Here is a 13568-nt window from a genome sequence, read left to right on the forward strand (position 1 = left end):
AACCTGTTCTGAAATATTTGTAGTTATACTTTCAAGCTTAGACAATTCCTGAAATATTTATTTGGGAGAAAAAAACCCCAGCAACATTCTCAGGAAGGAGTCCAGTGATGTATGCAGCTCTATTGCAGCACTATTTTTAAAAAGAAAATACTGTTCAGTATGTTTTGGAGGAATGTAAATTTAAGCAAGTGTCCTCCTTGGGAACAGTAGTTATAACATGCTGAAAATAAGCAACTTCTTGGACCTGTTGCTGGCTTGTTTGGATTCATACCAAATCTACTCCAGCTACATTATTCAATAAAACTTGTGACATCTCCTCTTCTTCCGTTTCAAACTGAAAAATGAGAGGTGAACAAAACAAAGATGCGCTGATAAACAGAGTTCTCTGCATACTTCTACTCCTAAAATATTAAGGGTGTCAGGGTCAAAATCAGCTGATGCAGAACATCTTGCTTCAGGTTTCCTAAAACACTCTGGTGGGTGGAAAAAAATACTGAAACCAAACTTGTAGGAACTGTATATTGCAGTGCCCTTAGTTGGGTGTATTTTCCTACCCAGTAGTGCTGAGCTCTTCTTCATTAAAATTTTGGAACGTTCATGAATGGGTAGTGTGTTCTTTTACCAGGTCAACCTACCAGTATATTGACAGGTAGCCATAGTGATGGACTCTTACAGATTGCTTCAGGGCCTCAGCCAGGAACTCAGCAGAATGGGTTTACAGCTCAGCCAGCTACTTACCATCACAGTGAGTATATACATACGTGCACTCTTCTTAGTTTGCTAAAACCAGTTTCCCAATGTTCAGGAGAAATAGAGGACTAGAATTGAGATGTGGTAAAACTCCCTTAAAAACCAACCACTCCTTTCTTTTTCTAGACAGTACTACAACCTGGACTGGAAGTCGGACAGCAGCCTACACGCCTACCATACCTCACCACCAGAATGGCCATCTTCAGCATCATCCACCTATGCATCCTGGACATTACTGTAAGCAGTGCAGATTTTCAGATCACTTTGTTTGCAATTTTGTTAAACGGTGGGGGCCCGTTTGTGAATATTCTTTACCCTCAAGTCCTTTTTTTTTTTTTTTTTTTTCATTATGGAACTACCATTACTGTGTTTAGTATATTCTGACAGGTAAATATAAGACCTTGATGGACTCGTCTCCGTTAAAGCAGCAGAGATTCGAGATTCAGATAGCTGTAGTGATACGATCTATATTATAGATGTCTTACTATACCTCACAAAACTAGCGTTTCCTTTCTAAACCTCTGTTTTGAAAGCTTTGCGATCTTGTAGTAAATATTTCCTTTGCAGAAAAGGAAGTTGGTTCAGAATGTGTTGTTTGGATATTTTTCTTCCAAAGCTTGGAAGTTCCTGGCTTTTTTTTTATTTTCTAGAAATTTTTGAAGTCATGTCTTAATGATGTAACAGTCTACATCAAGCTTTGGAAGATGTGTGTCCGTGTACATTGGCCAGTTCAAAGGAACTTTGTGAAAGCTTGTGCAGTAACGTACTTGTCAGTGAAGTGGTCTTGCCACAGCCTGATTCATGAGTGCATTTGGCACACAAACGTGAAAATCTGTCTCATCTACAATGCAGAATCATAACCTCTTGTTTTGAGGTAGAGGAGATGGGAAGGAAAAAAAAAAGTGGTCAAACTTCTAGAGTAAGTGTCTCGCACAGTATATGCAGCAGAAGAGTCTAGTGCGAAAAAACCCCACCCGAATTAAAGTTTTTCTAAATTTTGTGGCAAAAACCTAGAACAGTTCTTCATTTCCTAATATAGTGCTTAACCGGATCACCTGTTTGCAGCAGTCATTGTTAGTAGAGGGGAGAATGTGCTGTCAGTTAGAATGATTTCTCAACTTGTTTCTATCAAGAAAATTGTGGGTTAGATGCAGTTATTAGGTTTCATTATTTTGTTCTGTTAGGATCCCATTTCATTTATCATCTTATTTGTCAGAAATACCACGATGTAAAAACTTCAGTGGTGCTGTAGATACTCTATAAATGTTTCTCAGTGCATGTAACTTTCCATAATTAATATCTGTAACTGGCTGGTGATACCACATAGAGCTTTTCTTGGCTGCTGCCTCTTCTCACTTCAGAAAGTTGCATGTTTTGACACCTACCAACGTTGTGCCTGTTTTGACATCTTGTTGCAAAAGCCGCTGTTACTTAAATACGATGTTTAAGTCTTTCCTCCTTGTTCTCTGCTGCCTGTAAGGGACCTAGTTAGTTTATAAAGGTGGAGAGAATGAACTGACCGATACCAGGACTGTACTCAGTATTTTTTTCTTTAGAAAATGAGCTCTCTTGGGCTTTTTTCCATCTTCAGGGAGTGTTTCTTATGGTCAAGCCCACAGCATGCTGGGCAACTTGTTCTGTGATTGATGAAACTAATGAAGTGTGGTGTCTGACAGATTTATATCGCATGCCTCTATACAATGATTCTCTCCTTGCCCAACTTGGGGGGCAGATGTGAAGCCTAAGTCCTGTTTCTGTTTCATCTCCATGCTGCATCTGTTTTCTGCTCTCTCCTGGAGCTGGGTCTGGCTTGAGCAGCATGCAGCCTTTCCTCCTGGGATACTAATGGAGCTTTCTGCTCTACTGGGCTTCTGAATTTTCAGGAAACCTCTGAGAGTGTAATTCTTCTGTGGGCATTTTTCTCCCCTGTCAGATTTGGCCAGCTGATTCAGAAATTACTGGGATTTGTAACATCTGGCATCCTCACAAGTCTTTTTTCATAGGGAAACAAGTTAAGAAAGAAAACCTTGGTCTTCCTCGTGTAAAACAAATTGTGTGTTTTCTTTTAAAGGGCCGGTTCACAATGAACTTGCATTCCAGCCTCCTATATCAAATCATCCTGGTGAGTAAAATCTAGCACGTAATGCTAATATTGTGGAAGCTAATAATTTTTGGTTTTGAGTCTGATTTTTTTTTTTTTTTTTTTTTTTTTTGTATCAAGCACTCTGAAATTTGTGAGATATGTTCAAAAGGGGAGGAAAGAAAGAGAGCAGTAACTGTTTTGTGAGAAGTCTTTGTTTGCATTCAGACCTCTATTTTGAAAGTGACATAGGCTGTGAACTGAATTGAGTTTAGATGCCTAGGTCAAAAATTGCAGTCCTCAAACCCACATTGAGCTGGTGCCTATCCTGGAGATGGGTGAACTCTGAATGTCCTTGATCCTAAACTTTGCAGGGTGCCTGAAGTTGTACTTTTTGTCTGCTTAGAAACATCACAGAGTTTAGGTCATGCCGAAGCCCTCTTGGATCCATGATCTAGAGGTCTGTCATCACAGCCAGATACCCTGAAAGATAAGTGTTGCCTTTCGTAGCATTTGATGCCAAAGTTCCTCTTTGGACCTTTGCATGCAGGCTTGGTCTTTTCAAGAGTCTTCTTTAATGGTGGCAGTTCGTGGTACCAAAGAACAAAACTTGTCTTGTGGTACAGGCTAGCTCCGTTGCAGGTCCAAGGTGGTATTCCGTTTTTAACAACAGCAAAGCTGTTGCCTGCACAGGGAGAGCTGCATAGTTGAAAAGCCGAAAAATTTAACTCGTTGGCCAGTGACCAAATCAGTACCAGAAATAGAACTTGATAATTGCTGGCTGAACTTAACTGTAGGTAAATTGTTTTTCATATTATTTGGTATGGCTTTTTCACCCTATTGATTTCACTGTATTCAGACCTCGGAGACAGGACTGTTTATTTGAAAATAAAAAAAAAAAAACTTAAAGGAATTCAGGCACCTTGGTTGATTATTTTCTAATAAAAACAGAACAACAGTTTCTTAAGATAAGTAGGTGTGCTGTTGGCTGCTGCAGTTTGTAATGAGCGAGTACCACTTAGGGCACCGGGAGAGCTGTCTCTCCTGGTGGCTTATCAGATTGCCGTGTTTGGGTCCGGTCACATTAGCTCTTCTGCTTCCCTTACATTGAGTACACTGTGGTGCTGATTTTCTTTGCCCTACCCAACAAGCTGCTTAAGTGCCAGCCAGCTGCATTACCCTTTTCTGGAAATAGGCCCTTACTGTCAGTGAAGGGGATGAGTCTCCGAAATCCCCAGTGACTTGAGCTTACGGCAGCTTCAGGTTTGAATGTATCTGAAGAGAGAAACTCTTTAACGCTGAAAGCACACACAGCAATCTCTGCAGAAGGCTTGGCAAGCCGGCTGCGCCGAGGTGGCACACAGGCCGCAGATATACATGCACAAAATCACTTTGTGTGCTTTGTCGGGTTTCCTCGCTTGCTTGAGTGTTTGGGTTTCGGTAGTGTCCTCTAGGGAGTCGGGGTTTCCTTTCCTCACATGGTAGCTTCTTCCAAGTACCATCTTTCCTTTGTAGCCTGTTTTTCTTTGTAAAATAGTAGGAGTTAAAAGGCACCTCTTTGCTATTAAAACATGCAGTTTTGTTCTGCTCTCTTACTTAATACTCCCTTTTTTTATCCCGTACCTGACTTTCTTGTGTGCAGACAGGATCGGTGTGTGATCTTTGATGTTCTTCCCCTGTTGCCCTGCTTTCCAAATCCAGTTTGCTTTGCAGGGAGGATAGAGAAAACTGACTTCACCTAGGCAGTAGCTACTCTTACATCTCAAGCTGGATGTGTTTGAGAGTTAGACTTATGTATTACTTCTTTATGCTAAAGGAGGACAATATCAAGCTATAGTCACAAGGTGCAGGAATGCAGATGGTTTACAAAATCTAACTGTAATTATCAACTGTACAAAGACTTGCAAGATATTAACTACAAAGAACCCTAGCATTGATGTGCGCTCAAATAAAAATGACAAGCCCGTGTTCGTTGTAGTATATAGTATTTTTCTGTGCTAGCAGACATGTCTTTGTTTGAACTTGCTTATGTGAATGTGCACTCTGAATGACAAATGCAGTTGCAGAAGGCTTAAGTGATTGTCTGGAATGGGTTTATAGGGGTGGTTTGTGCCTTTCAGTCGGTTAACTGTCTATATTCTTCAGCTCCAGAATATTGGTGTTCAATCGCATATTTTGAAATGGACGTGCAAGTTGGGGAAACATTTAAGGTCCCTTCAAGCTGTCCCATTGTGACTGTTGATGGATACGTGGATCCTTCTGGAGGAGACCGGTTTTGCCTGGGCCAGCTCTCCAACGTGCATAGAACAGAAGCCATTGAGAGAGCAAGGTATCCTGCAGATCCCAAAAGCTCAATCTGTCTGTGGTATTTGATAATACTTTGTTTTGCCTTCAGTGTGCGCCTCCCTCTTGAAATGACAAGCGTGGTAGGTTTCTTTTAATGGAGTTGAGTCTGTCTTTCTAGGCTACTACTGTAATACGTTCAGAATGTCAACTGTGTGACAAAGACCTTCGGTGCTTTGCGATAGCGCGTTGCTTTTCATTGCTTTCAAAGGCTGTGCCTTCAAGGATAAAATTAGCAACTCGTGCCATTCTGTATGCGAGCTGAATATTAGCTCTCCACTCCGAGTGATGTGAGAATAGCTGCAATATATGGATTTGTCAAAGGAGCAAAGGAAGGGTGATGGAGCGCTGGTGGGATTTGCATTCATTCTCACCATGCATGCGCTGGGCTTTGATGTGGAAGCCTAGAGAACCGAAGCAATCTTGCCACTTTTTTTTTTTCTTCTTTGAAACAAAAAAGGAATAAAACGTTTCCATGTCTTCAGAAACGTTGCATTATGACAGTCAAAATGCTAGGTTGCTGTAATGTGATCCGAACAGACGTACAGTTCTGCATTAAAAGGTGGCTTTGTGTATGTACTTGAGTGCCTTTCTGTAGTAGAATACTTGTGGGATTTTACACTCCTGAGCAGAACTGAATGTGTTTGGTGTCCCAGCTCTGTGTTGTCAGCGAGTCACTGCTCGAATATCATTCTGGGTTTGCCATAGATCTTTACATGGTATTACAGATGGCTTTTTACTTCACAGATTTTGTGTAACTAAATACTAACTTATACCTAAGATAATATCTATAATTTCTAGTCCTTGTATGAGTGGAGTGTAAATTAAAATATCAGAGATGACTGAGAGCTGGAGAATTGTTTATGGCTTATTTAGCAAAGGTCTGATTTATAGTATGTCTACACAGATGCATTGGAACTGTTTTTCTTTTAAGGTTGCATATAGGTAAAGGGGTGCAGCTGGAGTGCAAAGGAGAAGGTGACGTGTGGGTCAGATGCCTGAGCGACCATGCGGTCTTCGTGCAGAGTTACTACCTGGATAGAGAAGCAGGGCGTGCACCAGGGGATGCTGTGCACAAGATTTACCCAAGTGCATATATAAAGGTTGGTTTGATGTTCCTAGGTGAAAACTCGGGAGGGGGGAGGGGGGGGAAATAGCGTATATTTGGTTCCTGTAAATGGTTGGGAAGCTATGAGACACTGAAATAAATGTAACTTTGCTTTTGGTTATACTTTCAAAAAACCTAACAATTTCCATTTGACAGGTCACTTCAGGTGACTTTTTTAAATGATGCTAAACTGAAAGTATTGTCTAGATACTACGAAAGTAACTGATCTTATATTTTGTCACAAAATAGCAAGCTTTTTCTATTTTTAGCCTTAGAGTTTTAAATGAACTGCTACTAAAATTTTTAGCATAGGTTATCTGTTTCTTTACTCTCTCTCCAAAACAAATGTTTTGAAAGTATGTATAAATAAAGTAGAAGTGTAAAGTGTGTGTTAAAGTGTTACGAACATGAAGTGATCAGGAGGTCTCAGAAAGTTGCATGGAAACAAATTATTTTCAGGAGATTCTTACTCGGACAAGCCTCTGCTGGAGCTGAAAATTTATTTAGGACAAGTCACACTTGTAAAAAATCAGAATTGGGGATAAACAGTGAAATTTATTTTTTTTAATCCTCAGTTTTGCAAGCAGGTTGTGTAATGAAGGTGAAAGAAAGAAACCCCACCGGCCTGTATGTACAAGCTTTCTAGTGTGAGAACAGAGTTCCTACATACATTAATGCTAAGCCTTGATGACAAAGGTATAAAATGCCACCAACCTGAAACCTAGCGCCTGAAACTTCAGGCCTATCAATTATTAGTATTTCTTTTAAATAGGTTAACACATTTCAGTAAAGCAGTAAAAAAATAAAATCTGACAAAGATAAGCAGGACCTGTTGGCTTCCCTTTTTATTTATATGCCTATTTTCTGGAAGTCCTGGGATTTAACTAAAAAGTGGGGATTTTAGCAGCCCGTGGCATGCTTCAGACATTGATCCCACAGTCAGTTCCGCACAGCATACTGTTCTGGCCTGCTCAGCCAGGTTCTGGTATTGCCAGCGGTGGTAACGTTGTGTGAGAAGAGTCTCTCAGAGTCAGCTTTAATGGATTATTTGTGTTAGAAATTAAACCAGTCAGGGAAGGTTTGCTTTTACCCAAGTGTACGGTGAGACTGTAGAAGGTGTTTTGGGAGAGCAGAGAGGTCCAGATTGTTAGGGATGGGAGCTGAGGAATTTTTTTTTCATTGATTTCAATAAGTCTACATAGTTTGATATTTATTACTTCTTTTTTTTAAAAGGTGTTTGATTTACGCCAGTGTCATCGTCAGATGCAACAGCAGGCTGCCACTGCCCAAGCCGCTGCTGCTGCTCAGGCTGCAGCAGTAGCTGGGAACATCCCTGGACCAGGATCAGTAGGTGGAATAGCCCCAGCCATTAGTAAGTACCTTAACTGCTTGGTCTCCTTTGCTCCTTACCTGAAAACAAACCCATGACCCTCACTCATAGCAGCATCCCCACCCCACCCACCCACTGCCCCTGCGACAGTGAACTTGGAAGGAGTTGGCAGGATTGGGGCGAGGTGGGGCTGGCATAGCATGGTGGTAGCTCTGCATTCATTCACTTGGTACCTGCTCCACATGCTGGTTTTCACTCTGTAGTCTGCTGGGGATGTTTGGTACACAGTACAGCAGAAAACATTTACGTACAAAGTCTGATAGCATAACCCTGGTACTTTAAACAGAGGTACTTTTTGCTGCTTAGACCCAAGCTTGAAAAATTATCTTTGAGTTCTAAGCTCATAAAAATGTTACTCAAAACAAGGGGGGTTACTGAGCGACAAAGTCCTTGACTAGGTTTCAAAAAAAAAAAAAAAATTAAAGATTCTTGAGAAGAGGAAGAAGAGAGTATGAGGGTGCTTATCTCTTTCTTTTTAAAGTTATTCTGGGGTAGAATGTTCTTAGTTGCTAAATTATAGATCCTTGAAATTATACCCAAGTACTTTTAAGAGTGGGAGTACTTATGCGTCTCAGGCTGCTTTACATGCCATAGTGTTTTTGGGATTCCTTTGTATTGCCATGTGGTTCTTTCCAGCCATCCTGTAGCTTGCTGAAGGCATTTGGGGGGATGTATTCAACTTCTGTCTTCACCATACTTGTGATTTATAGTTTGCCAGCTCTATTCATCTTTTTATTTTATTAAATGTAAGTAGCGTAGTTTGTGAGCCCAGCTTCCTGCAGGTGATTGGTCTTGAGTTCTTATGCTAAAAATGCAGCATTTGGCAAATGTCAAGAATAAGTTGTTTGTTTTTTTTTTTACCTTATTTCCTAACTAAGGTTTACATGCATTGTATCACAGAAGACATTAGGTTTCATCATGTCTGCTTGATTATAAGCAGTTTTATAGTTCAACACCCTGTCAAGATCACAGAAAGATGAGAAAAAAAATTAATTGGAAGAAATGCAAAATAATTGCTGCATTTGTTATAGCAGAGATCTAGAGAAATACAGATTGGCCTTGGCTGTGGAAAGAGGGATCTGTACACAAAGAAAGAGCTAAGCAGACAGGAATGGCTAAACAAAGAGATGATAAAAGAGCTTGTTTGTGAACACTTACATGAACCCCTCTCCTGTTTAGGTTTGTCAGCTGCTGCTGGAATTGGCGTAGATGACCTTCGCCGCTTATGCATACTCAGGATGAGTTTTGTAAAAGGTTGGGGACCTGATTACCCAAGACAGAGCATCAAAGAGACACCATGCTGGATTGAAATTCACTTGCACCGTGCCCTCCAGCTTCTCGATGAAGTACTTCATACCATGCCTATTGCAGACCCACAACCTTTAGACTGAGATCCCTCTGCTGCGGGCCATTATATTGTGAGGATGGTGGATTGTAAAATACAGTTCTGTTTATAACCTGAAGATATATTTTACTTGTGTCCTGCTTAATCTTCTAAAACTGGGTTTTAAAAATGTGTTTGCCGCCTTGCTCTTAGCAGAAAGAAACTGAACATGCAGAATTTGGATTTCTGTTATTTTCAGAACTTAATTGTCATAATACATGGCTCAGGGCTTATAGTGAAAGGTAAACGCCTTACAGACTCCACAGTATTGGATTTGTTCCCTTTGAAACTTTCCTGCTCTATCATGGCATCTCAGTGATAAGCCTCACAGGAGGCTTTTGTATGCAGAATATATATATATTTATATCTGAAAATTCCTTCTAATAGTTATAAACCTTTACCTTATAGCAACTTTAAAATTCCAGCTGATTTGTGATGTTCTTTTTAGGGAATAATAGTTGACAGAAGACTACTTTATTTTGTTGACTATCATATATTATGATTTTTTCCAGACTAAAATGTAGAAGCTGCCAAAAACTGAGGGATGAGACATACATTGTTAGCATTGAGGAAAAATAGCAAGGAAATGGGGTTTTCCTTCACTAGTTTTAAAAAAAAAAAAAGAGATCTTAGATTATTTTATTTATATAGACATGCAAGTTTTAAAACACTAAAGGAAATGGACAGGCACTCAATTTAAAGAGAACATGAAATATCCAGTCTGCAAAGTTGCCACTGAAATTGCATCATGAGTAGCTAATGTCAGGAACATATTTTCATAACTACTGACTTCTATGATTTTACTCGAGTAAAACTTGGTAGGTATTTTAAAAAGTTGGGTGACTCTTTTTACTTGCATATACCATGAAATCATGTAGAAGATCACATCAGTATTTAGGATCCAGTTTTTGTATCTGTTCATCATTTCCACTCAGGGCAAGATGGCAAACTTGTTTTTATACCTCTTGGTTATTTTAAGCCCTATGCCATCAGTGACCATATCAATTGGCAATGACTTTGTATAGAGAATTTATAGTAGAAAAAAACGCAGATATATTGACTGTATGACAGATACAATATGTATGCTTTCTCTCTAGTTAATAGTATAAATAAAATTATGAAAACCTTGATTTTTATAAGTTTAGTTTGCTTCTGTTACTTAATTCTGCACCATGAAACCATTAATCTTGAGTGATGGATGACTTACCTTTGCAAGACCAGCAGCAGCAGCAGCCAGTAGCAGCAGGAATTTTTGTTGGTTTAAACTGGCCAGGAAGCAAGTCCAGTGTTTCTTACTTCCACTGCTTCTCCATAGAAGCGTGTCCTGATGGGGTACGAAGAGGGAGCAGGAATTCCTGATTTTTCAGCACTTGTGTAGGGAGTTGGAGCTTAATTAAGCAGGCTCAGAAGCATGCAGGCTCCAACTGAAGTCCTCCAAGTACTGCTGTGCTGCACTGAGCTGACCTGGCAGCACAGTTGTAGCAGTTAACATAAGTAGAAGTCTTGGAAGAGATGATTCGGCAGCTTTTTGCCAAGTTTCTTGCATAGTTTCAGGAATCTGTAGAGGGCTATAACACACAGTGTTTAGGTATTGCTTCCCCCATACACTGAAATTCTCAGGAGAGAAGTCAGTGGTCACTGTCTCTGCCAGGTGACTTTGGAGTGATGGCCAGAAATGGATGAGTTCTCTGTGTTTTCATTAACAGCATGGCCTTCTTCAGACTAACTTCTAACAAGATCACTTTTTTCCCCCTCCCTGTTATGTGTCAACATCTTGATGTCTGGAAAAACTAGTGTTTGCTTTTCTCAAGGTCTTTAGTTTAAAACTTTTTCTTTTCTCTCCTAACGATCTGAAAAGCAAGCTGCTTCAGATTCTTGAGGAACACTTTCAGTAGGGGCTTCTGACTTCATCTTCAAGGCTTATTAACCAGCAGCTCAGTTATGTCTCATCCACAGCAGAAAACGTGATTTGGGGGAAGAAATTAAAAACCTGACTGCACATTCACAGAAAGCGCTCTGTACCAGTTCCTTACCTTTTGATTGTGCCAAACTTTGCTACAACAGTGAAAGGTGGCTTCTGCCCATTGGCGTTCTTGCCTGTACTACAGTGTGGAAGAGTTCAGCTGTTGAGACTGGGGCTCTTTGCAGATGTTTTGCAAGTCTCTAAGTCTCTACCTCCAGTGGATGGTACCCACAGTGGAGTATTTAGATGGCCAAAACCATTCAGAACAGAACAAGAAAATAACATCAGATGACTTTATCAGGACCCAGAAATCACAGGCTCCACAGCAGAAGTCTGAACATTGTATGAGGCAGTAAAATTGCTGAGATGGCATTTGTCTTCTCCACCAGGCAGTTAGTGATCATAACTGTTAGAGGGCAAAGAGAGAATCTCATTCTTAGTTTTTAATGTGCCTTTAACTCAATTCTTGTACTTTGATTTCTTGCAACAAGGCATAAAAGGCAGCACATAATGGCTTGGAAACCCTTCAGCAGTGGCATGTTGAACCTTTGGCAGTCTTGCATTTTTCTGAGGTTCAAAAAAAGAGCTGCAGCTACTTGACAGCAGTGACAATCCCCATACGTGCTGTAGGCAGGGATGTCAGCAATGCCAGATCGCATCTCCTCTTCACCTCCAAATGTCTCAAATTCAGTGAATTCAACAAGTATTTTTTCTGCTAGCAATGGCTTGCTTGCGCTTCTGTTCCCATGTCTGCTCAGTTCTTTTAATGAAGTAATTACCCCTGTGTTTTTCTCCCTCAGTTACGCACTCAAAAAAAAGCATTGTGCTGGAGTAATTTGTAATTACATTATTTGTAATGGAGAGCTGGGATTAGCACCAGAAGGTTTAGATGGCTTTAGCCATGTTCATTTTGAAGGTGAGGGCATTTAAAGAGAGGTAGCAGAAGAAACCTTTTTGTTGGAATGGTTTCAAAATACAATTCTAAGGGGAATCCCTTGGGAGGAGCCACAACCGCTGAGCAGTGCTGGTTGGAAATGGTTGTTCCCTCCATTGCATTCCTGAGCTTGATGGCAGTGATGTGTCAAGGGCACTGGCTCCCCAGCTACAACATCGCTTCACGAGTGGCTCTAGTGTACCGAAGACCTGTGAAGTGCTCTGGCTGCATTACAGGGAGAGACCTAAAGTGCAAAGGGGGCAACAGTCTGCCCCCATCACAAACCAGGTCCGCAGTAGTCCTGGAACCTGTAGCAGTAGTCCTGGAACCTGTGTCCAACTCCTGTGCCTTACCTTTGAGACTATCTTCCTCCTTGCGACACTTCTAAAGACAACAGCATCCTCTCTGTGTAGCTCAGGAACAACTGTCTTGGTTCTTCTGCTAGGAACCATGAAAAAATTCCTGTGACAGCAAATAGAGGGGGGGGCTTCTGCCTCCGAGTCCTTCAGATGTTGTTTACATCATGACGGTGGTCTTCATTGAGACATCTTTAATCTCTTCTTTGAAGAGTAAGCACTTTAGAAAGGACTCCTTCATTTGCATTTTTACTCTGCTACACAGAGTGACAGGGATCACTGGTTGCTTCTTTAATGCAACCAATTAAAGACAGCCAGATGGGTCTTCTGCTAAGTGGGATTCAGACTTCATTTAAGAAATCCTCTTTCCTCCTCCCCTTCTCCTGCCAGGCCCCATGATACTTAACATCTGCTCTGTAAAATCACGAGATGTTTAGTTGTTGGGTGTTGTTAAGGACACCATTTTTGAGAAGTTTGTTACTTCTGTTTTTTTAAAAACATTCAAAGTGATGGTCTTACCCGGTCCCACTCTCGCAGCAGTGTTTCCATGACCGGTAACAGGTCTTTGAGGACCTCGGCACTGTTCTTGGGGCCGAGATTTGCAAGGTGCCCATTGTAGGGCATTTGCGTTCTTCACAAGCACTGAGCTGGTCGCTTCTACCCCAAAATGCTCTTCTCATGTCTTTCTGATAACGATCTGGGAGGCGCAACCGTGCTGAGTCAGAGCTGCCACGGTCCTCAAGAATTGACTTGACTTCTCAGTGCTGTGGAAGTTTCACTTGGCAAGACCTGGTGTAAAGCAGAACTTTTGTCAAAGTTTCAAGAGGTCTTGGTGCTGCTGGCTGCTGTTGTGCTTTGCGAGTGACACGTCGCTCCTAAATTCATAGGACTTAAGTCCTTTCAAGCTCACCAAAAAAAAAAAATCACCTAGTGCTTTCTTGCTCCCAGTACCTTTTTCCTGTGTCTTTTTGGTGAAGTTTGGTAGCGCTACTAAGTTGTGGTTCAGCTGGAATGAGAGCTGCGAAGCCCTCGTAACCCAAAACTTGCCATGGGAGGGGGTTTTTGGAGCACGAAAGCCTAGTTAAGCATTTCTTCTTTCAGGCATTGCGTTTTGATAAGTGGTCAACAGAATTCCCAGTAGTTCCTTTGTAGCTTCCTGTATGTTTTTCATTAGACCTAGTTTGTGGATAATACACTGTAGTTAACTTTCCTGAAATTCTGTAACAGAGTATGTTTTTGATTAAAAAGGTAAAGATTCAA

At 40.9% G+C, this 13568-nt stretch overlaps 1 protein-coding gene across 4 annotated transcripts in view; it reads left to right on the top strand.

Annotated features, from left to right (window-relative positions):
- Positions 1 to 13568, top strand: part of LOC142365562 (mothers against decapentaplegic homolog 4-like) — a 28151-nt gene extending 14583 nt beyond the window's left edge. For 2 of the 4 annotated variants that reach the window (XM_075446436.1, XM_075446437.1), the window contains 7 exons: positions 626 to 745; positions 877 to 987; positions 2822 to 2872; positions 4976 to 5159; positions 6108 to 6276; positions 7515 to 7653; positions 8851 to 13568. In XM_075446436.1, coding sequence (XP_075302551.1) covers positions 626 to 745; positions 877 to 987; positions 2822 to 2872; positions 4976 to 5159; positions 6108 to 6276; positions 7515 to 7653; positions 8851 to 9062 — 986 coding nt within the window. In that variant the 3' untranslated portion in view covers positions 9063 to 13568. The remainder of the gene's footprint in view (positions 1 to 625; positions 746 to 876; positions 988 to 2821; positions 2873 to 4975; positions 5160 to 6107; positions 6277 to 7514; positions 7654 to 8850) is intronic. The other 2 variants (XM_075446438.1, XM_075446439.1) reach the window with 1 other exon arrangement.

Source organism: Opisthocomus hoazin, chromosome W, assembly GCF_030867145.1.
Source record: "Opisthocomus hoazin isolate bOpiHoa1 chromosome W, bOpiHoa1.hap1, whole genome shotgun sequence".
Classification (NCBI taxonomy): Eukaryota; Metazoa; Chordata; class Aves; order Opisthocomiformes; family Opisthocomidae; genus Opisthocomus; species Opisthocomus hoazin.